The sequence below is a fragment of the Acytostelium subglobosum genome (genome assembly GCF_000787575.1).
Source record: "Acytostelium subglobosum LB1 DNA, scaffold: scaffold42, whole genome shotgun sequence".
NCBI classification, from domain to species: domain Eukaryota; phylum Evosea; class Eumycetozoa; order Acytosteliales; family Acytosteliaceae; genus Acytostelium; species Acytostelium subglobosum.
The window spans coordinates 43,924-67,554 of NW_012236491.1; the positions used below are offsets into that span (position 1 = coordinate 43,924).

The 23,631-nt window shown below is 44.4% G+C and overlaps 9 protein-coding genes across 9 annotated transcripts; 6 read left to right on the top strand and 3 right to left on the bottom strand.

Annotated features, from left to right (window-relative positions):
- Nucleotides 1-2: 2 nt before the first annotated feature.
- Nucleotides 3-1,331, top strand: SAMD00019534_124130 (hypothetical protein; the record flags this gene model as incomplete). The annotated part of the gene is made up of 3 exons (XM_012892357.1): nucleotides 3-213; nucleotides 291-434; nucleotides 603-1,331. Coding segments are annotated over 3 exons (1,084 nt in total), but the record flags the coding sequence as incomplete, so codon positions are not given.
- A 1,260-nt stretch (nucleotides 1,332-2,591) lies between these two features.
- SAMD00019534_124140 (hypothetical protein) lies at nucleotides 2,592-5,518 on the top strand (the record flags this gene model as incomplete). The annotated part of the gene is made up of 5 exons (XM_012892358.1): nucleotides 2,592-3,716; nucleotides 3,782-3,940; nucleotides 4,006-4,411; nucleotides 4,480-4,583; nucleotides 4,643-5,518. 5 exons carry the CDS (start codon nucleotides 2,592-2,594, stop codon nucleotides 5,516-5,518), a joined length of 2,670 nt encoding a protein of 889 aa, XP_012747812.1.
- Nucleotides 5,519-5,624: 106 nt separating this feature from the next.
- On the bottom strand, nucleotides 5,625-8,104 carry SAMD00019534_124150 (hypothetical protein; the record flags this gene model as incomplete). The annotated part of the gene is made up of 3 exons (XM_012892359.1): nucleotides 5,625-7,499; nucleotides 7,566-7,853; nucleotides 7,928-8,104. Coding segments are annotated over 3 exons (2,340 nt in total), but the record flags the coding sequence as incomplete, so codon positions are not given.
- A 1,629-nt stretch (nucleotides 8,105-9,733) lies between these two features.
- SAMD00019534_124160 (hypothetical protein) lies at nucleotides 9,734-10,381 on the top strand (the record flags this gene model as incomplete). The annotated part of the gene is made up of 1 exon (XM_012892360.1): nucleotides 9,734-10,381. The coding sequence occupies one exon, from the start codon at nucleotides 9,734-9,736 to the stop codon at nucleotides 10,379-10,381; it is 648 nt and encodes a 215-aa protein (XP_012747814.1).
- Nucleotides 10,382-10,474: 93 nt separating this feature from the next.
- SAMD00019534_124170 (hypothetical protein) lies at nucleotides 10,475-14,062 on the bottom strand (the record flags this gene model as incomplete). Its single annotated transcript, XM_012892361.1, has 4 exons — nucleotides 10,475-12,854; nucleotides 12,928-13,099; nucleotides 13,186-13,863; nucleotides 13,963-14,062. The coding sequence occupies 4 exons, from the start codon at nucleotides 14,060-14,062 to the stop codon at nucleotides 10,475-10,477; spliced, it is 3,330 nt and encodes a 1,109-aa protein (XP_012747815.1).
- Nucleotides 14,063-14,390: 328 nt separating this feature from the next.
- On the bottom strand, nucleotides 14,391-15,180 carry SAMD00019534_124180 (hypothetical protein; the record flags this gene model as incomplete). The annotated part of the gene is made up of 4 exons (XM_012892362.1): nucleotides 14,391-14,445; nucleotides 14,545-14,751; nucleotides 14,836-15,044; nucleotides 15,130-15,180. 4 exons carry the CDS (start codon nucleotides 15,178-15,180, stop codon nucleotides 14,391-14,393), a joined length of 522 nt encoding a protein of 173 aa, XP_012747816.1.
- A 1,574-nt stretch (nucleotides 15,181-16,754) lies between these two features.
- Nucleotides 16,755-18,041, top strand: SAMD00019534_124190 (hypothetical protein; the record flags this gene model as incomplete). The annotated part of the gene is made up of 2 exons (XM_012892363.1): nucleotides 16,755-17,710; nucleotides 17,798-18,041. Coding segments are annotated over 2 exons (1,200 nt in total), but the record flags the coding sequence as incomplete, so codon positions are not given.
- A 437-nt stretch (nucleotides 18,042-18,478) lies between these two features.
- Nucleotides 18,479-19,184, top strand: SAMD00019534_124200 (hypothetical protein; the record flags this gene model as incomplete). Its single annotated transcript, XM_012892364.1, has 2 exons — nucleotides 18,479-18,754; nucleotides 18,843-19,184. The coding sequence occupies 2 exons, from the start codon at nucleotides 18,479-18,481 to the stop codon at nucleotides 19,182-19,184; spliced, it is 618 nt and encodes a 205-aa protein (XP_012747818.1).
- Nucleotides 19,185-19,414: 230 nt separating this feature from the next.
- On the top strand, nucleotides 19,415-21,944 carry SAMD00019534_124210 (hypothetical protein; the record flags this gene model as incomplete). Its single annotated transcript, XM_012892365.1, has 2 exons — nucleotides 19,415-20,220; nucleotides 20,309-21,944. The coding sequence occupies 2 exons, from the start codon at nucleotides 19,415-19,417 to the stop codon at nucleotides 21,942-21,944; spliced, it is 2,442 nt and encodes an 813-aa protein (XP_012747819.1).
- Between the last annotated feature and the right edge of the window lie 1,687 nt (nucleotides 21,945-23,631).

Here is a 23,631-nt window from a genome sequence, read left to right on the forward strand (position 1 = left end):
AGTGGCGGTAGCAGTATCATGAGGACTGCACAATCAAAATGGGGCACAGGACACAAAGCATTGGTGGTGGACGATAACCTCAACATCATTGAAGCGATCGAGATGCACCTGGAGCCCATCGGTCTGACCATCGTAAAGGCGCCCAGCGCCATCATTGCCACGTCTATCCTGGGCGTCGAGAAGGATATTAGCATCATATTTATCGATGCAATGGTAAGTTACCAAATTGATTAGCATCAATCAATCAATCAATTATTTAATTAATCAATCAATCAATCAATTATTTATAGTTGCCTGGATTGAATATCGATGAGATCAAGCAACTCAAGTCCGACCCGTCAAAGAGCAACAGGAATCCTCCCCTTGTCGTGATGTGTACCAACAAGCAAAAGAAATCCTTCTCCAACCAAGGTCTTCATTTCTTATTCAAACCTGTAAGTATCACGCGAACGAATGATTAATGGCTTGGCCTTGAGTCCCAAGGATTCAATGGCCGTTAGGTTGCGACTCCTTGATGCAATGACATTACATCCGCTCGTTCATGTACTGACATGCCCCTCTCACATGCGCCCGCGCTGGCGTGTCGCTTCACACCAACATAGCTCAAAAAGGAGCAGCTGCTCACCATCACCCACTCGTTGATAACGAGCCACCAACCGACAAACCTGTACACGACAGCCACAGCCAATGTCACGCCGCACTATGCACCATCGCCCATGGCAACGAACATCATATCCCAGACGACCAAGCCAGTGGCTGGCGCGCTGTATACACCCACGATCAAGCTGCCACAGATGCTTCAGAGCGGCATTGGCTCAACTAGAACAACAACACAGCACAATGTCGCGCCGCTCTCGAGAGCGATGCAGCAGCTGTCCACCAACAACTCACCGCAGTCCAATCCCATCTCGCCGGCCAAGCAATCAATGGGCGACTCGACCGCCGCTCCAACATCAGCAGCGGGATCATCCCTTGCCGCGTACTTCAATCTCAATACGGCCACGCCAACACACACACCGAGGCAAACGCCTAGGAACTCGCCCCTCGCATCACCAATACTGCTTTCGGCGCCTGTGCCACCACTCGCCTTGCTGCCGCCACAAGAGGACCTCCTGTCCAATGCCAGCAACCCGTCCACAAGCACTCATATGGACCTGCTGACGAATGGGCGGTGTCGATCCGACACCGCCCATCCCTCTGTTACCTGGCCTCAACGCATCCAACACCTCAGACGATGTGCCAATAGAGGTGACGCCTGCGTCCGCTTCTGTACAGACGAGCCCCAAGCTGGACGCGACACCCGTGCCCACCCTCCCCGAGATCGACTTTGACGACGATACGACATCGTCCAACTCGGTGCACAAGCAAGAGTATGTCGAGCAGAAGCAGAACATGTCGCAGCAAAGCACTGGGCCGCAGACGCCTCGCAGCTACAGCTCAGTCAACATCATGTTGGTCGAGGACAACCCCGTCAACGCGAGGATTGCCACGACCGTGCTGCAGAAGCACAGCTTCAAGGTGGAGCTTCAGTCCAACGGACAGCTGGCGCTCGAGAAGATCAAGATCGCGCACGCCACGTACGATCTGATCCTGATGGACATTCACATGCCCGTCATGGACGGCATCACCTGCGCCAGGATGATCCGCAAGTTTGAGGGCGAGCACAACCTGCGCAAGATACCGATTATCGCGTTGACTGCCGACACGTCGGCAGGCCACAAGAGCATCTGTCTGGACGCAGGCTGCAACGAGTTCATGACCAAGCCACTGGACTACCCTATACTCATCTCCCTGTTAAAGACACTCATTGATTCGCCCGAACAGCAACAACTGATGCAGCAACAACTGATGCAGCAACAGCAACAGCAATTACAACAACAGACACAACAGACGCAGCACCAACAGCATCAACAGCAACAACATCAATTACAACAACAACAACAACAGATACAACAACAACAGCATCAGATACAGCAACAACAACATCAGATACAACAGCAACAGCAACATCAACAACAACAACAGCAACAGCAACACGATGTAGTCCTTCAGCAATCCTCCTCTAGTATACCCATCCTTCCAGCGACCCCTACTGGTCAGCACCAGACGCCTCTCCTAAACACTGCAGCAACAAGCATTCAAACGATGCCTTGATAGATCGATCACTTTAGTTCGTTCATTCGTTCATTCGCTCGCTCGCTTCATTCCATTCATTCATTCATTCAATCAATCAGACACATTGATTGTTAGTTAGGTCTTTTCCATCATCTCTCCACCTATTATCTATTTATATCATATTCTTGAGAGGTCAATAAATGTCCTCCATCCCATCCCCTCCCCTAACACTACCACCATCCACCAGCATGGTTGGTCTGAACGAGTGATCAAAAAGTGACTCCTGATTCGTCCATTGTTGTACTATTCAAATAAAATCTTTAAAATCCACCAAAATTCAAACAAAGTGAATGACTCTTTGCAAGGGATCACCTCCCCCTTCACACCTTTCATTCTTTCATTCACTAATTCACAAATTCACTCAATCATTCATATATAACAGTAACATCTTCATCTAGATTATATATATAAGGTGGATGACGATGGAGAATAACAATAATAGTACATCTTCATCACCATCTCTACAATTACAACAACAACAACAGACACTTCTGGGGAATGATGTTGACAGACTTAGTGATTCAAACTCAAGTTCATCGGTGGTCGACACTGATGACTCATTTCTAAGACCTCCTTCATCGTTGTCATCGGCATTGGCATTGGCTACAATGGACGATGATATAAGTGATACCAACAGTACATCAAGTCTAACAGATTCTATTGCGCCAATGAGTACTCTGTCGTCGTCTTCATCGACCACGACTACCACCACGTCTTCGTTGTCGACCAAGTTGGAGTTGGATCTGGCCACAGGGGACTCGGCACCCAAGCCAAAGATAGACATAACTCTCGTGGGTGGTGGCGGCGGGAAGCCGATGCAACACAGCACTGGCGGTATCATCACGACGCCTGTCGGGGGTAGCGAGTCAAAGAGAGTGGATAGCGTGCGATCATCATCACTCGAGAAGATCATACATAATAGCAATCGACCACATGGCCATACGAGGACACACTCGACCAACGCCACGCCCACGGCGACACAACCCAAGGACAAAGACAACGGTGCGCCCAAGAAGCGAACCAAGTTGGAGGAGATGATCATGGCGACAGAGTCAGGAAACACGATATTCCTCGGACTAGCAATCAAACAGAAGCCCATTATATCATTATCCTACGAGCTGCCAGGCAAGTCGACATTCCTGCACGTGGCATGTTCCTCCCTCAAGATCACCTCAGTGATGTTCGTGCTGGAGGCCGCTGGCATGCTGCTCAATGCGCAGAACACTAAGGGTAGGACACCCCTGTATGTGTGCTGCGAGGCGGGCTTCTTCCACGCCGCCAACTATCTGCTCAAGTGTGGCGCATCACCCATGTTGGCAGACTATCACAAGTGGACACCTCTCCACAGGCTTTCATCCAAAACACCAAAGACCACGACACCAGCCCCTAGTCTTGCGCCAGCATCTGCAGCCACACCAGACTCCAAGAGAGTTGGAGGCACATCTGGCGGCCCGTCTGACAAGGTTGGCTTCACCAAGGAGCTGCAATTGGAAGCTGCCACCAAGATACTCTCAATCAACCCATCGATCATTGCTGCCAAGGTAAGTAACTTACTGATGGGGATGAGACTCGCGAGACCAAACACTTACACCTCCCTCATTCTCAGACATCATCCAATCAGACACCACTGCACATTGCCATTTCCAATGGCAACTATCACCTTTGTAAACTCTACCTGCAACACTCAACAGCTCAATCACTCCTGGTCAAGGATGACAATGGCAACTCACCTCTTCACCTTGTAGCATACACAGTCCGATCAAAGGTAGGTCTCTGCAACACAACAATAGACCATGGCGCACTTACTAACACCTATGAAATAACAAACAGACATTTGCACAGTCGATACTTGATAAGCTAGCTGATAGCTTAAGTGGAGAACAATTGATGGACTATATAGATGAGATTAACAATGTCTGCGCATCTGCCTTGCAGTTGTCGATGAAGAGAGACAATCAAGAGTTGTGTCGACTCATCATCAGATACAGATCAATGGCCGAGTCAAAGATACTGAAGGAGTACTTCTCGGACCTAAACGCATTGAATCCATCAGAGGCTACGCGCCTCCCACTTGACAAGATCAGCTACCTGGAGTCACCATTCAGAAGCTCACACTTCGGAATACTATTTAGAAAGATCATCACCATCATCAAGCAGCACTACGCCATCAACATGACGCATCAGAATGCCAATATCCTTCTCACGCGCACCAAAGACACCATCAAGAAGTTCTTTGGTATGTTTGATTGTTTAACCACAAAAGGAATGATTCCATGCAACTAACATGCCATGCCCCACTTCTAGATTGGCTTGACAACAATGTCATGGACACAAACTATATCCGGTACTACAAAGAGACATTATTCTCTCAGACATACGACACCATCATTCACCTTTACCATGAAGTTGTAAGTTGTTATTGAACCAATCGTGTACCACACTCCACTCACTCATATATCTACTACAGTACAAGTCCAGAGACCTATTCACACAACAGAGGATAGCAATGTATATTGATCTAAGCTATAGCGAGTTGGATATATCAGAGAGCAGTTGGGAGCAGAATGTGGAGGCATTCCCAAGGGCTTTGGAGATAATGAAGAGGTTGCCAGAGAAGAGGACTCCATCGGACAAGATCGATGGTCTGAACGAAGCGACAAGCCAGATTGTTAGAATGGACGCCAATGATCTGACGCCAATGTTTATGTTTTTGTTGATTAAGTCGGACCTGAAGAACATGGCATCCGAATATCAGTTCATGGACGACTTCAAAGAGACACCAGAGCAGGAGCAGTACTTGGTGCTGTTACAGGGTTCATTCGACTACTTGGAAACACTAAACTACACGCTGCGCAACTCAATGAATCAGGTCATGTCACTCTCTGGCATTGTCGACAGAACCATTGACAATGCGCTCTCATTGTGCGATGAATTCCAGAATGCAGGCGTTGGCGGAGCAGACATGGTCGAGGACTTGGACGAAGGACTGCGCATCCAGGATGAGATGGTCTTGTTGTTGATGATGGTCTCAAAACTGGCAAACAGGATGAGCAACGACATCATCTACCTGCCGCTCAAATGGTCCGACATTGTGATGAAGTCCTATCACTTCAAGGCGATCGTCGAGCGACTGGGTGTGCGTCTCGATCAATCACTGGAGCTGCTCATCACTACTTCCTCTCCTATCCAAGAATTTGATCAGACAGCGCCCTCACCTGCCGATGCCAACACCATCATCAAGAAGAAAGGTGAGATATGTATTATACTCGAGCATCCATACCCCCAGATGGTCTACCAGGTCATCGAAGAGAGTCTACGAAAGGCCCTGAACGAACACAAATAAACATGGCCCATTTTGGATAACATGTTATCTTGTGTATATGTAACAATTTGTTGATTGGTTTATTGGTAACAATGTAGGTGATTGGTGGATGACTGAATGAAGACACTTATTTCATTGTCAAATACAACTGTATGTCGCCAATGTTGATGATGAACAATCCAGACTCGAGTGTAACCTTTGAATCTGGGTCGATGAATGAGAAGTCGAATGTATCCAGTGTGAGCTTGACCCTCTTGGTTTGCTTGGGACCAAGGTCTACCTTGGTGTATGCTTTTAGCAACTTGACCTCTGGTGTGGTCTCGGCATACACATCACTCAAGTAGCAAAGGACTGTATGCTTGCCTTGCACTGAACCAGTGTTGGTGATATCCAAGGTGACCGATACGCTATCGCCCAACTTGGAGGTGTAGTTGTTGTTCTTTGGACCAACCTTGTCGGCAGTGACACTCACCAATGAATAGTTGAATGTGGTGTAGCTGAGTCCTGTGCCAAACTGGAAAAGAGGTGCGGTGGCATCTACCTCTGAGTACTTGTGGTAGTAGGGCACTCCGATGTCACCACTCCTGGCGGGATAGGTGAATGGTAGGCGACCGGAAGGGTTGATCTTTCCAAACAAAATGTCGGCAATTGGTTGGCCTGCCTCGGAACCTGGCAAGTAGGCAGCAACAACAGCATCGACCTTGTTGATCAGGTCTGGATCCATGAGTCTTGGTCTGGACTCAATAATAATAAGAATGACTGGACCCTTTGATGCCTGGACTACAACTTCGAGAAGGTCTGTGCAAGACTGGTCCATTGTCAAATCGTTGATGTTGCCCGGTGTCTCTGCCTCTGGTAGCTCACCAATTACAACGATGGATGCGTCGGCCAGAGAGGCATACTTGGCTGCTTCCTTGAGCATGGTTTCGTTCTTGACACCGAATTGGGCACCGAGGCTGTAGGTCACCTTGCTTGAGTTCAAGTTTGACTTGACACCATCCAGGATGGTCTTGCCAAAGGGGAACTCATTGTCATAGATTGCTCCCTGCCAATGTACAGACCAACCTCCGTTTTGATTCTTCAAGCTGTGAGCAGATGGACCGGTGATGAACAGGTTGTTTAAACTTCCAGCCTTGAGTGGGAGGGTCTTCTTGTCATTCTTCAACAAAGTGATTGACTCGGCTACAATTGCTGCAGCAAGAGAACGATCAGCAGCTCCACCAACAGTTGGCAAGAATGGATTCTTTGGATCTGGATACGGGTTGTCAAACAGACCGACAGCGTACTTGGTGTTGAGGATCTTGCGGACACTCCTGTCGAGTCTGCTCTCGGGCACAACTCCATAGTCAACCAGCTCCTTGAGCAAGATTGGGAATGAGTAGTCCAGAGGGACCATGGACATGTCGATACCAGCATCCAGGGCCATGATGATTGCCTCATAGTGGTTGCTCGCGACGTGGTGGTAGTATACCAACTTAATGATATCCTCCCAGTCGGTAACGATGAGTCCCTCAAACTCAAGTTCATCTTGAAGCAGATCGGTCAGGTACTTCTTGGTGGCGTGCATTGGGCGTCCATTGACCTCTCCTGAGTTGACCATGACAGTTCCCAATCCCTCATTGATGGCGGCGGCGAACGATGGAAGGAAGTAACGACGGAGCATAACATCTGGGATCCAAGCGGGAGTTCTATCCTTGCCAGATCTTGGATCAGAGTATCCAAAGAAGTGCTTGGCAGAACCGACAACAGATGGACGTTTAATTGGGCCACGGGATGGGTCAACACCTCCTTGGAGTCCCTTGGTAGCGGCGGCGCCCATAGTAGCGGCGAGATGTGGATCCTCTCCAAAGGTCTCATAGAATCTTGGCCAAAGTGGGTTCATTCCACAGTCAAGAACAGGAGCAAAAGCCCAAGGAATACCAACAGCCGATGTATCCTTTGCTGTTACCATCGCCGATCTCCTAGCCAACTCTGGATTGAATGTTGCGGCTAATCCATTGTTCTATTGTAGATGAATTTCAATGTTAACATGCTGATATGAAGGAAGGAGAGGGAATGATTGACTTACGTGAGGGAAGAGTGTACTGCCATGGATATAGTTGGCACCATGCATTGAATCCAAACCGTATAACATTGGAATCTTGTTTGGACTGTTCTTTATCGATGCTTCTTGGATTGTTTTGAGATGATCCATCCATGTAGTGGTATTCATAGAGTACAAAGTATTATTCTCCAATCTACCTGGTGCGAATGGAGTGTTCAGGAAACTTCCAACCTTGTAAGTACTCGTAATAAATTCAAGGGCGGTAGTATTCAATTCCATCGAGTCTGGCTTTGTGATCATTCCAATGTCCAACTAAATATAATTGATTGATTGATTGAGTTAGTGATTGTATCTCAAGAAGGAGATTGAGGATTAACATAACATACTTGAGTCATTTGTCCAATCTTCTCGACAATGGACATTTTGGATAGGAGTTGGGTGACAAATGCATCACGCTTCTTGGTGTACTTGGCTGATGCGAGTGTCTTTGGTTGTTTCTTTGTAGGGTACTTATCCATCTTGATCACCCTTTTGTTTACAAATATATTGGAATCATCTTTATGGATATGAACATCTATTCTTTCCTCTGTGGCCATTGTTACAAATGCCAACAAGGCAATAGATAACAATACCAAATAAATGAATGATTTATTCATCATTCTTTAAATATATTTATATTATTTGTTCGAATAGAATACAGATAAATATTATTATTATTATTTATATGATATGTTATTATATATATATATATATATATATTATGAATGAGAGGGACAGAGAGTGATGTGTCTTTAGACAACTTCAATAATAACAATAATAATAATATTATTTGTCTATTCAATGTCTAATTAATTAGTTGTAAGTGGAGCAACTAGGATGGATAAGATGGGATGCAAGGATGAGATGGGAGATGGGAGATGGGAGAGATTGGGAGAAGATGGTAGGGAATGGGGTGCAGGGTAAGAAAGCCCCACCCCTCTCTAACCCATTCATCATCTAAACTTGTCATGTTAGGGAATGGGGATAGGGGATTGGTTGGACCAACCAATCAATGTCACCAGATGTGAGGTCCTCATGTTGTTGTTTGTTGTTGTTCATTTGTTCAATAAATATGATGTGCCTGCCTGCCCCCATACACATCGGTGATTGGATGTCATAATTATTAACGACGACGACGACAATGCTGAGCGATTCATGATCTGACATCTACTGAAATGGTAATCCGACCATTGCACTGACATAACTTGACATGTGTGTGTGAATGTAGTTTGTGTGGTGTGTGGTGTGTGGTGTGTTAACGTCTGTCTGTCTATCTCTCTGTCTGACGTCTGTTTGTAAGTTCAGTTTGTCCCGGGTGTGGTGGTTGGTTGGTAGTCATTCGATCTGAACAACATGAGTGAGGATGTTCTATCTCTGACATCACCCCACCCACTTCTGATGTATCAACCAGTAATACAGTCATCCATCCAGTAAAGTCACTTACTTTCATTCACACATCATCCTACATATAATATGAATATATGTTCAATCGTGTTCTTTGATCTTGTTGTTGATTCTGACCATTCAATGATATACTCTTGATGTAGCTGGTCAGTTGATAATTATGCATCCAGTGATTCGTACTCCAAGTTTTACTCATTGGACGATGATCTTCTACTTGGCGAGTCAAATGATTGTTTGATTGGTTGATTAGATTGGTTGATTGATTAATTCAATTGATCGATTGATTGATTGAGTGATTGAATGTTTGTCAACCTTCGAAGTCCTAAAGAAGATTCTCTTGCCTTTCAGAAGAGGTGTGAGTTGTTTATGGTTGGTAGGTGTTGTATGTTTTAGTAAGTTTGTTGATACTGTAATCATTCATTGTTGTTAAAGTTTGAAGAAGAGTATGTATTACTACATTTAGTTGATATCATAGAGAGTGTACAAGGAATACTCCGAATTAATCTGTTTTGACCATAAGTGGAAATGATTACCAAAGTTGATGACAATTGAACTTCTAAGATTGGTGTTGTGTTTGGGTAACTCAAACAACCTCTCCTTTTAAGGTTATGATTGACCAAGTATAACAATCTGGAAACATACTCCATACTTAATGAATGTATTCATTCATTCATTCATTCAATGAGAGAGATAAAGAATTGGTAGAGAGATAGAGATAGTAATAATAATAGTTAGTTAGTTAGATGTTAATGATGGAGGAATTAGAGAACTTTGAACATTTAGATGATGAGGAGAATGAGAATGAGAAAGAGAAAGACAAATCAGATGTATTACTTTCAATTCCATATCCATTGCCAACAGTATTGAGAGCAACAGACAAGAATACGGTTAATAGGTATTCACAATACCTTGTTGTACTTGAGGGTTATGAGAAACCTGTGTGGGTCCCTTCAACATTGGTTCCAATTCACATCAGGAAGGAGTATGACAAAGAAGTCACTACCAACAGATTCGGTGTCTACAAGAATACATCGTCCCGCTCTGCCACATCACTCCCGGCAAAGGAATCATCACGTCCTGCAGTTCCCAAGAGCAATCCTCCGGCGCCCAAGAAGACTCTCATGTCCCAAGTCAAGTTGGCAGCCAAGACTGTCAAGCAAGAGCATGCTCCACCCGTTCCAAAGGAAACACCTGCCAAGATAGTCAAGCCTCCTGCAGTCAAGACTGTGTCCTCGACACATCGAGCGCCAATCATGACGGGTGTCATCAAGCCGGAGTATGCAATCCCAAAGACACATATTAGGTTCACCAAGCCAGCTGAAGTACCTATGCCATCATACAATCCGCTTGCTTGCTTTGACAATCCAAGGACTGTGAAGCTGACGACCAAGAAATGAATATACCAACACCGATACTATGCTGGCCAGCATTGAATGATTGAATGATTGAATGATTGAATAATGATGGAGCATTTGAGGATGATGAATCGTTTACTTATTCTTCTTGAGTGTTCTCTGCTTTTCTGCATGTTGAACTAGCTTCTCCTCGACTGCCAAACCCTTCCTCCTTCTGATCTTGTCCATGTATTGTCTGGCAATGTTGTTGCCCAAACTGGCTACGTTGGAGCCATGATCCTCCAGCTCCTCCTCGGTTGTGAGCTGGAAGAATGGGTCCTGCTCCAATGTCTCCCAGTGATTGTCAAAGTACAGCTGAGTGCTCGCTGAGCCCGATGTCTTGATCATAATCTGTTGTGAGAAGCCAAATGATTCGACGACGGGCAGGCGTGCCTGGATACAAAAGATGGGTGTGCCCTCCTTCATTCCCTCCTTGATGATCTGAGCACGACGTGATGCCAGCACCGAGTACATCTTGCCCAGTGCCGCCGACGACACTTGTATCTCGCACAGATAGAGTGCCTCCATCAGACGTTGTGGTCTCGCCTGGAAGGCATTGCGACATGCCTCCTTCATGGTGGAGATGATCTGGCCAGAGATTGGACCGTACTTGTCAGAGTAGTCGCCCTCGATAAACTCAATGTCCTCGACGACCATGCAGACGCCCATCATCGGCTCGTCGCACAGCGGGCCTGCGTATGTCGCCAGTTGGAATCCCGAGACAATGCTATTGTCCAGCTCCACTATCCTCTTGTACTTCTCGTCGCCCTCCAACAGATTGGTCTGCTTGGCAGACATCTCGCTCACACTGTTTGTGTCCTCGCTCTGCTGATCATCCTCTTCGTTGTCGCTGTTGGTGGACTTGACTGCATCGTCGTCCTTCTGCTCCTCGTCTTGACTGGACTGTAGTTGTCGAACCTGCTGCTTTGTCTTCTTGAGACTCTGAATGCCACGCTGGAAGGCTGGTCTCCAGACGTCTGACTCTGCATAGCCTGGAACATGATTCAAGAGAATGTTGGCGCCAATGTGCTTGGGTCCAAAGGCCCAGACCTTGTTGACCTGGCTGGCCCACACATCGCCAGCCTTGATAAACTCGTCAGTGAGCTTCTTGTGGAACTCCTCGCGGGCTGTCTGCTCGGCCTCCTTCTTGCTGCCCTTCTCGTTCTCTAGCTGCTTGTCCTTCATCTTTCCACCAAGGAACAGGTCGCGCATGTTGTTCGAGTTCTTCTCGAGGAAGTCTGTGATGTTCTTGGGCAAGGGGATCGCCTTCACCTTGACATTGACCATCCTGTTGGCAGTTCGCTGTATAATCACGTCTCCGTTGGTCGCAATCGGTGATTTGTTGGCATCGCCAATGACAACGGTCTCGCGGAACGGCACGATTGGCGCCGAAACATTAACGTTGATCTTGGCAAACGTCTCCTTAAGGTCGCGGACACATCGCTCAAGATGCAACTCGCCCGTGGCGACAATGACGTGCTCGCCACTCTCCTGCACGTACACCTCTACCAGGGGGTCGGCCTGGTTCAGCATCTTCAGGCCGTGGATGAGCTTGGGCATGTCGATGATGTTTTCTGGCTCGATGGCCACCTTGACGATGGGCGATGAGACAAACATCATGTTGGCCAGTGGTGGGCATTGCAGGGTGGTGGTGATGGTGGCCGACTTGAGTACCAGGTTGCCAATCTCGCCACCGACACCACAGACATTGCCTGCGGGCACGGACTCGATCGGCTCAAGACTGCGACCCATCAGCAAGTAGAGATGGGTGATCTCAATCTCTACGACATCGTGTGTTGGCTTGAGTGGGTCGTATCTTGGTCCAAGCACAAAGACCTTCTGGCCCTTCCTCAGCGTGCCACTGAACACTCTGACCACAGCAACAAACTCGCCTTTGTCCTCTGTCTGATTGGTGTTGATGTTGTTGTTAACTACTTGTGGAGGCATCCTCCTTGGGACCACAACAGGTGCTGGTGCTGGTGCTGGGGTTGATTGCGTGTCCTGTGAGGTCTGTGATGTGCTTGTGGTAGCCTCGTTCAAGCTTGCCTGTGCCATTCGTTGAGCTAGAGGGACGGCTGATGGCTGGACACGACGTGGTGGCACAGTGCGCTGTACCGTGGCCGACACGCCACGCTTCTCATTCGAGACAAACACCTTGGCGACGTAGGCCACGACATCTGTCTCCTCGCCCTGTTTGCACTCGCGACAATCCTTGAGCAGTGATTGTTGTTTCTCTTTCAGCTCCTCGGTGATGTTGGCCGATGAGATCGGCTTGAATATCTTCTCCATTCGTCTGTTTTGTCCATCGATTGGATTGGGTAGACAGTCGACAACCATTGACAACACAGCCTCACTCAGTGGTAGCCATGCCTGCATCAATGCCTGCAGCAACACTGATGAATCCTTTGACGCCAGATCTCTTGGGTGTATCTTCAATCCAAGCATCGCTACTATCTTGTCCACACGCTCCTTGTCACTATAGTTGTCGTGGTGTCGTGTCGCTGTGTCAGATTGATTGGCATGATTAATTGATTTTTGAGTGTACATACATCGAGTCGGCATTGACCATCTTGTGTACCTCCCATATTGAGTTTAGGATGAATGTTACAAACATGGGCGACAGGTTACCCTTCTGTGTCTTGTAGATCTTCTTCTCCTTTGGATGATAGTAGTAGTCGCCCCACAATGTCTTGGCCAATATATCCTTCTTGATTCCAGTCTCTATGTTTGATTGATTGATCGATGTGAACGAATGAGTGAGTGAATGAATGATTGATGCGGCCGATCGCCCATATGTATCGACATACTCTTGTGACAAAGATCGACAAACTGCTTGACTGTGAATCCCCAGCCTGAGAAGGCGGTGGTGAAGGCGACGTTGCCCTTCTCTGGTGAGAATAGGAATTCGTTTCCGATCGTTGTTAGGTTGGCAGTCTCTTCGTTGACTTCATCGCTAGCAGCGGCGTCATTGGTGTCAGTTGTCGTGCCCTGTGCTTCGTACTCGCTGATCTCCTTCAGAATGATCTCTTCTGATGACAGTGTTCCCGTGACGGCGTTGACCTGCTCAATCACCTTTTTGATGTGCTGGTAGGCTTCGAGAGGCGTCATGTTCACCTCTGTGATTAGACGATCGATCTTGTTGATGACCAGACATGGACGCACACGCTCTTGGTACGCCTGGCGCAGTACGGCGTGCGTCTGGATGCACACACCCTCGACGGCGTCGACCAGCACGAGCGCGCCATCTGTGATTCTAACAGCCGTCGACACTTCACTGCTAAAGTCTACGTGGCCTGGTGAATCAATGAGATTGATCAAATAGTTATTCTGTTGATTGGGGAACAGCAAAGAGATCGATGCTGCCTTCATTGTTATCTCACGTTCCTGCTCATCCTCCAAGAAGTCGAGATACCTCAGCTTGCCAGCCATATGAGGTGATATAATGCCATTAGATGATATCAAACAATCAGATAATGTAGTTTTACCTGTTATTTAATTGAATGATTGATTGATTGATTGAGCGAGTGAGTGAGTGAGTGAATGAGGTCAAGAGTACGCGCATGAGTTGTATGTATGTATCTTACCATGATCAACATGTGCCAATACACAGATATTCCTAATGTTTGATGTAAAGCCTTGTAATGAAGCCAGCAATGCTGGTGTGATCGATGTAATAGGAGGCATCTTTTATATCTTTATATATAAAGTAAGTAAGTAAGTGTTATTATGTATGTTATTAATGTTATTACAACATATAAGTTAGTTGTGTTATTCGTTCGAACGTCTATATTTATATATATATATATATATTAATACTTGATGTATGTATGAATGTTTGGTTTCTCAATTAAACGATCATGAGTCGTGTTCATTCTTGACGATTTCCCTTGAACACACATAATCCCATAAATTGAGACTTGTAATGTAATCAAAAGCCAAGGTATTGAATTACTATGGCGAATAGTTTGGCATATACATGTAATAATCTGGCAATTTATTACTACTCTGTCTGTTACTTGGCACAATTTGGATTAAGACATGGGAAGTTTCCTCCACATCGATAACAACTGGATCCAGTTTGATTGTTTGATTGATTGATTGAGTTAGTATCACTTGTATGTTAACCATGCAAATACAATCCAAGCCAAATATAATGGTATACTTACAAATGCCATTGACACCTGCAGGTCATGTGATTACAACCTTCTCTCTTCTCAACGGTAGCACTACACTTTGGACACTTTCTAAAACCTTTCTCTTGGACGACCTTTTCAAACAGTGTATCACCTTGTCCATTCTCCTTGAGCCATTGTTGATACTTCTCACAACTAGTACCCTCATGATACGCTGTCTTGCACTTTAAACATTGAACCCTGTATGATTGATTGATTGAAATGTGAGTGAGTGGATTGATTCCATGTGGTGATCCAAGTTTGATTGATTGAGTGGATACCTACTTCTTACACTTTGGACACTCGAATCTTGCCACATCACCTTCGTTGATGAATGCATATTCACAGTTTGGCGTTGTGCATAATGCAAAGTCGGCACTGGTACTGATCAACCTGTCCAAACATGATGTGCTGTACTTCAAGTACAACTCATCACCGACCAAGATCTGTATATCAATCGGTACGACCTCAGTCTTACAAGTAGGTGTTGGACACTAGGTTAGGGTGTGATGGTGTTAGAGCAAGGGCAAGGTCAAGGGCAAGGGCGAGGGCAAGGGCAAGGGTATGAGGGTAACTTACAACAATTGGGTTGGCTCTATCCTTTATCTTATCTTGACAATAACTCTGCATACATTCTACACAATACTGATGAGCACATCCTGATAGGGTATGTAAGTTATCAATCTCGTAGGTATTGAAACATATCTGGCATTCGACTGGCTCTTGCTCCACGACCAAACTAATATTTGTTTGTTTGATTTGATCATCTGATATTCGCATCCTTTCCAACTCTACATAGGACATGTCTTCATCGAGTTGTTCTCTATACATTCTTGCCAATAACTCTTTATCCTCTTGTTCATCCTGTAGTTGTATTAATCTAATTTGTTCCAGGTCCTTCTTATCAATGTGTCCTCCATACTGATCGTCCAAACATAGATCCTTGCGCCAATCATACGGTGGCTCCACCGGTTCATCATCATCATCATAATCATATTCATTATTATTAAACTTGTATGAACTACTTCTACTTGATGTTGTTGTTGTTGTAGTTGTTGTAGTTGTACCATTGATTTTGTTTGTTGTTGTAGACTTTGATGTAGTTGTTGATATTGATGTTGATTGTACACCATCATCATCTTCAAAGTATGTATGACCATAATCATCCATGTCATCATCTACTGTGACAATGTTATCTGGTACATATAGAGCCAATGCATCCAGACATGCTACCAGTATATCATCAGACTTGTACTTGGACTGTACATACTCTGTAAGATTGTTAATAAACTTAAGATCTAAGTCTTGTTTGTTGTCCAAGTTAGTTCAATCAATCAATCAATCAATCAATCATTCAATCAATCATATACATACTTATAGCAGTAAGATATTGGTTTAGAGTACCATCATTGTTCAACAGGGTATTGGTCTTTATATAATCTTTGAGGACACTTGTTGTATCCTCCATCTATTACTTGTAGTGTTTATGTGTCTGTTTGTAAAAGTGTATATATGTTTGGTATTATAACAATGTGTTATGATTGTTATTGATCCAAGCAAGATGAGTAGTATTAAGTTGGGTTTAGATATTTGATCATCGGTCAATATTCTCTACTTTCCACCAGTTTTCCACATCACCCCACTTGACACTTGAAGAGAGTACTTTCGATCTCATCACCTGACATCACACCAACAACAATCTGACTCGGCAATCAAAGAGTCGTCACTCACTTCAATTTCATTGACTTATCTTTTTTTATTTATTTGTATCTGTATACATATAATTACCAGTTTTAGAATTAACTCATCTTTATAATCGTGATGGGCTTTTGTGTTGTGTGTGAGTGTGGGGGAATTGATGATGCCCCTTCGTAACAATGAGATTGATGAGTACCCCCAACAGATCAATCAAAACAATTGAGTTGTTTCAACTTGGAGTTATGTTGACCACACACCATCAAGATACTCACAATGCTTCTCTGCCTTTATCTTGTTCGAATACAGTATCTCAACATTGGGCTCACACTCACACCTTTAACTCATTCACTTACTTGCTCTCATTTATCTCATCTCTATTCATACATACACCAAAGTATTAGTACTTCTTCTTCACTCTCTCTTAAGTTAGTTAGTTAGTTAGTATTGTATTTGTAGTAGTAGTAGTCGTAATAGTAATAGTAAATATATAAATATATAAAATGATTATTAGTAAAGTGATAATATTTGTTATTGTTGCAACAACTTTGTTGTGCTTGGTAACACCTTGCATAAATGCAACGATGATTAGACATGGTGGCGATGATCTTAAAACATTCGTGGAGATAGTCAATGGTCATGGATATCCTTGTGAACAACATTATGCTACGACAGAGGATGGTTATATATTGGGTTTGTTCCGCATACCATATGGCCGTTCAGGTCCAAGCAACCAAACACGTCAGCCAGTGCTCCTGCAGCATGGTCTACTCGACTCATCCATCACATGGATCATAAACGAGCCATCAGAGTCACTGGCCTACATCCTGGCCGACGCAGGATACGACGTTTGGATGGGCAACAACCGCGGCAACACATACAGCACCAACCACACGACCATCCCCGTCACGGACAAGCGCTTCTGGGAGTTCTCGTTCGACCACATGGGCTGGTACGACCTGCCCACCACCGTCAACTACGTGCGCCTCGCCACATCATACAACAGCATGCCCTACATCGGTCACTCCGAAGGCACGATCCAGGCATTCATTGGTTACATGCACAACGAGTCGCTGGCCGAGTGGGCGCCATTGTTCCTCGCGCTAGGACCCGTGGGCAACGTAACACACATCAGCAACAATGGTCTGCGACTGCTGGCGGACTTGCGTGCCGACGATCTACTGGCCCTGTTTGGCGAGGAGCGATTCCTGCCCACGCCCGAGAAGCTTCGCACGACCTTTGTCGACTTTTGTATCGCCTGTGACGAGTGCTGTGCCACCGTCATCGAGTTCCTCTGCGGTCCGCATCGTGGCGCCTTCAATGACAGTCGCATGCCAGTCGTCTCTGGTCATGAGCCAGCCGGTACCTCTGTTCAAAACATCCGTCACTGGGCACAAGATGTCCGTAGCAAGCAATTCCAAATGTTTGATTATGGTCCACTTGGTAATTATGATCATTACAAACAGTATGTATATCAATCACTCAGGGATGGTACCATCTCAATCACACACTAACATTCAATCAATCATATCAATCAATGAATGAATCATAGGTTGAAGCCACCAGTATATGATGTATCAAAGTTCCCAAGCAGTGTAAAGGTTGCTTTGTTCTCTGGTGGATTGGATGAGTTGGCTGATCCAGTTGATGTGGCAGACTTGGTCGCACAACTACCCCAACAATCAGTGATTGACTGGCAAAAGATACCAGACTATGCCCATTTAGACTATGTGTGGGCTTTGGATGCACATGAGATAATCTATCCAGTCCTAATCCAACTCATTCAACAATCATTCTAATTAAATTAACAATTAAATTAACAAACCACTGACAAGTTGACTTTTCCAAAAGATCATCCAGCCCCTAAACTTCTGGAAAATGGGCCCACCTGACTTCCATACCTGCCCAGCCAATCTTTCAAGGTTGGTGATGATGATCATTTGTTGATTAGCGAATTGATTGAATAGAGATAATGAATAAAGAGAATCTGAGGAGCTTGATAGTCCTTGGAAGGACAGGTTAGTACTCATCCCTCCCTCAATCAATCAATCAATCACTAACTTAACTTTTTCATTTAATTCATGAAGGCAATGGCAAGAGTGCTTGTTGTAATGTAATTACTGGAACAGATTTGTATAAGGAGGCCAATGGGTTATTGAGTCAGAATATATTAGGGAAGTTCCAGACAGAGACTATCCAAATAGGTGATCTATGGTACCAAGTCATTGATACCATGGGCATTGGCGGCCACGATTCTACTTTGCAAAAATCAATATCCGATCTGATCCAAACGCTTGTAACTCTTAATCAAGGTGTACATCAAGTGTTCTTTGTTATAAAGGATCGATTCTCTGATGTGGAGCAAATAGCCTTCCGCCTCCTAACCTCTGTAATCTTCAAAGAGGAGGTGTTGCAGTACGTGACCATCGTTTGTACAAACAGTAAAATCTTCAACAATCCCGCCAAGGTCGAACAAGAGTTGTCCGCCCTCAACAAAGATAATAAGATCGTAAGTCGATTGATCATGATCACAAACCAAACTCACTGTTCACTCATTCATTCATTCAATGTATCTATTATTATTAATCGAACAAAAGGGACCAATCATCAAAAGTTGCAACAAGATATTGTTTGTTGACAATCCTCCCATTAATGATGATGATGACGAGCACTCACAGGCCAATGCACAAAAGAAGAGATTGCGATCCAGAGAGATAATGCTTGACCATCTCAACAAGTGTGATACGCTATACGTACCAACGCTCAACACCTGGGAGACGATCAAACGGAGGATAGAATGTCTCAAGGGAGATTACCCGATGCTATCATACCTAATCGACGCTGTATTCCATCTTCTATTGGCACTGCTCTTCTCAAAGCTTGGAGCTGGTTTGGGAATTCTCGGTGTAATGCTCAACAGGGCATTTAGTCGACGATAACTAATTATCATTATAATTATCTCTATCTGTTCATGTATTTATAAATGAGCTCAAATGAATGAAAGAAGTTGTAAAATTTGCAATTTCTTCGTTTTTTTGAACACAACTTCATTCGAGATCACTTTCATTCATTCATTTATTTATTAAAAGAGATAATACATTCATTCATACTTATAATAGTAGTAGTTATTAGTAGTATGAGTTCAAAGCATCAACATCAGCAGCCGAGCATGATGGGCTTTGAGAGCTACTTGTTGAGCGAGAATGGTGATGGTGGTGGTGACGGCAGCCTCCTCAACAACTTCAATCCAAAGGATACATTGTTGTTTGATTACCTACCCTTTGTTCGATTCAATCCAGATAGCAAACAACAACATCATCAACATAAAGGTGGATTCAGTTTCAGTAATATCAACAACAACAACAACAATAACAACAATGATAGTACTGGCGAAGGCGAAAACATGAACAAAACAAGTGATTCATCTTCATCATCGTCGTCATCAACAACAACATCATCATCATCAGCGGATGAACTTGGTGTACTCATGATTGTGATGATCAATGGTGACATCTACTTCTACCCAACCGATACCGAACGATTGAACATGTTGACAAGCAAGCTCACTCAGTCCCAATCCGCGACGACACAAGCACAGACACAGACATCATCATCAACACCAACACAGACATCATCATCAACATCAACAAGTAATGTTGATTCAGATACAGGAGGCGACACAACAACAAAGAACAAGTATCAAAAGATGAATATAGCATTAAGTATGAATCAAGAGCATAGGGTACACACGATGGACTTTATAGAGGGCGATTCACAAGTGTCAACGACACCGGCATCAAACGGTGTCGTGGGCAGTGGCGAGATCAACTCAAAGCTCAAGGACATCCTCTTCAACATCGACTCTCCCAATCCACCATTCCGTTATCGACGACCTCGCAAAGTACTCCTCTCACACGACAAGCGACTCCTATTAATCATTGGATGTTATTACAAAGGACTGCGATGTCTGACAGTGTAAGTCACACGTGACCCATGATTGAGTTGATGAGTCAGTGAATGAATGATCACTAACTCAATCAATCATTCAATCAATCAAACATAGATACAAGATCAATGAGGAAGGACCGAACTACTTCCAGTTGATCTTTTATGATACAAGCATGGCTTACATTGACGCGTGTTTCTCATCGGACAGTCAGATGCTCGTGGCAATATTATCGCGATTCCCAAACTATCTGTTCTTTCTCCAACTACCCATTGCCAAGAAGCTATCACTGGACGCATTGAAACTGCACAATCAGTATCGACAGCAGTTCTGCACGCACAATCAGTCGACACCCGCGCCCCCCGTCGGCTCGGTCGACTTCACTGGCCTCTCAAACAGCCTGTATCAGCAGCAGAGCGCGTCATTTGACCTGTGGCTCAAGTCATCGACGGTGAGCTACGACCCGCGCAAGATAGGCCCTCTTGCGATCATTGGCCCGGCCAAGAACACGTTCGGCCTGCCGTTCTGCCCGACACACATCTCTTGCAACCCAACGCCACGACTGGACCGCATCGAGAACTTTGAGTACGTCACGTGGAACGACGATGGACTGGGCGAGTACTGCTTGTGGAATGTGTCACGCGAGTCTCAGTCGGCAGCCATTCTATCGAACAAGTCAATGCCCTCGCTCAAGTTTGAGTGGATGACACGTCTGATCGGACCCATTGTACCCGATCGCGTATGGATCGACAAGGAGACATCGCCCAAGAACTACATCATCAACATGGAGTTCTCGCCCAAGGGCGATCTGGTGATGGTGATAGTCAAGCGCGAGAACCATGACAATCGATCAAAGACAGCGAATGGAGTTGGAATGCAGGTGATCAGTGGCAACATCAAGGCGCAGCAGCAGCAAGGACGCGAGGAGTCTGCAGACGAGCAGCTCAAGCAGACGGGCATGGTTGGGGGCGATCCCGCCAGCCCGTGGATACACGTGGCCGACTCGGTCGACCAGATCCTTACGTCAAAGTGGACCGAGTCGTTGTTCTTTGGCAGCGGCGAGTCGCCCTCAGTGCTGATCCGCGGCGTGGGCATCTGCGAGATGGTGTCGCGGACCAGCTGCGCGCTGTTTACAAACGGCACCGACGAATTCAATCACTGCTCCAACTACCTACAGCTGGGACGCTATCATCGACTGTGGATGAATCACATGTCCAACATCTATCTCATTACTCTGACGCCCAAACACAACGACTACATCGAGTGGCAGCGCGTGTTTGAGCAGAAGGACAAGGCGCAGTTTAAACTGTCATTGAAGCTTGTTGGTTACAATCTGTTGGATGGCGGTGGCACCACTGGCTCGGGTGGCGCAGGCGGAGGCGCAGCCAAGAACGCCGACCACCACACCAACGGCCACCAACACCACGCACCTGCGCAACAGACCAAAGGCTCGAGCAAACAGGCGAACCAAAAGTTGATGAACGATATGCTGGCATTGTTGTCCTACAACAACAACACGATCTCTGAGCGCAATGGACGTGGCGAAGGCGATGCCTATCTGGGCGTCCAACTCTATCGATGCAGTTGCTGCAAGCAAACATTGGTGAAGCCATTGATCTGCGGCTACTGCAAAACCGTTGCATATTGCTCCAAGCAATGTCAACATGAGCATTGGGTCACACACAAGGATTCATGCAAGCAGACACCAGCCCCCAATCCTCCATCACTACAACAGCACTATGCGCAGAAATGATCATCGGACCCTCGACCCATAGATTATTAAACACACGTGCATGCAAGCGTTCAACACTTGGACAACCTCAATGTTCATTCATTCATTCTTTTATTCAATCAATCTTGGTATCCCTGTATCTTATGATACCTCCATTGTTCGTTCCAGATAGAACTAGAGCATTGTATTGGTCTAGTATCCTACATGTGATTCTTGGATGATAGAAAGTGATGGTAGTTCCTGGATGGAACAGGGTGAATGCTTTCCACCATTGCTTGCTCTTGTAATCATAAATAGTACCTTGGTAATTTTTTTTGAGCTTGACATAGCGCACTGTTGGACCAAGTGGTTGATCTTCAAGATTTAGATGGCATATGTCTGTTTTTAGATTCTTGAGGTTGGGAAAATATAGTCCAAGATCAGGTAGTTTACCAAAATCACTCTTTATCACCAAACTTGTAATACTTGTTGGTAATATATTCGATAAAGTTGATAATTCTTCCAAACATGATTTCTCTCCAACCATTTTTGATGATATATAATTCCTACAGGAATATATTTTCACTCCACTTGGGATACTTCCATCTTTGATTTTGCATTGATTAACATTTAGTTTAATCAAACTAGAGGGTAAACAACCTGGAATAATTTCACCTCTAAAATTTGGAATGTAAAGTTCCTCCAAATTGATTAGTCTATGAAGATCTATATAATAATAATTGTATTTCTTCAATCTAATTGTAGTTAAACTCAATGGCATGTTTTCAATAGAAAGATGACATATCAAGAATGACCAAACTTCTAGGGAGATGAGTAGCATTAAAGTTCTTGTTGAAATTCTTCAATGTAAGGCTAGTTATTGAATCAATAAATACTCCTTTATCAATTTTAAAGTTATAATCTAAAGATAATGATATCATAGAAGATGATGGTTGAATAGTTCTAACCAATCCTTCTAAAGAGGATAAATCAAAATTATTATAATCATAGTAATCTTTTGATATTGACAACTCTCTTATTGAAGGTGGAATTATATTTCCCATTATTACATTTCTCGATCAGAAAAAGAACTAGTTTTGTTACTGAGGATGATATTGATCCAAGAATATTAGTATCAAATTGATCCCTTATTTTAAGGGTCTGAACTGATAATGGAATGAATCCATTATAAATTTTGGTAATTGTATTAACTTTGAGATCAAGCTTGATCAAAGATTGAGGTAATAGGTTTGGAGAAATTGAATAACAATCCAGTTGAAGATTTATCATTGAGGATGGGATTATTCAGGTAATTATTTTTTTTTGGTATGACAAATTAGAGAGAGTGTAGTCACAGAGTTTGGAATGAAGTTCGAGTCTTTTGAACAATTTGACCATTCATTATCAGTAATATTGAGTTCCAAAAGAGTATCCGGAAGATTTAAGTTATAATATTTACTGTGTCTTATGTATAAAAGTGATAATGAAGTCATTTTTGGAGGGAATTCGATCTTAAATGATTTTGGAATAGTAATATGAGAAAGAATTATCTTATTTAGATTCATTAAATGAATATTATTGGGAATATGTTCAGAATTTAAAATTAATATTGTAATGTCATTAATAGTTTTTGTTCCAATTTGGAATTGAAATGGACAAGAAGTTCTAGAATAGATTGCCCAATCTGGAATCCAAAGACTTCCAGTACTATTTCTCAAAAGATAATTCC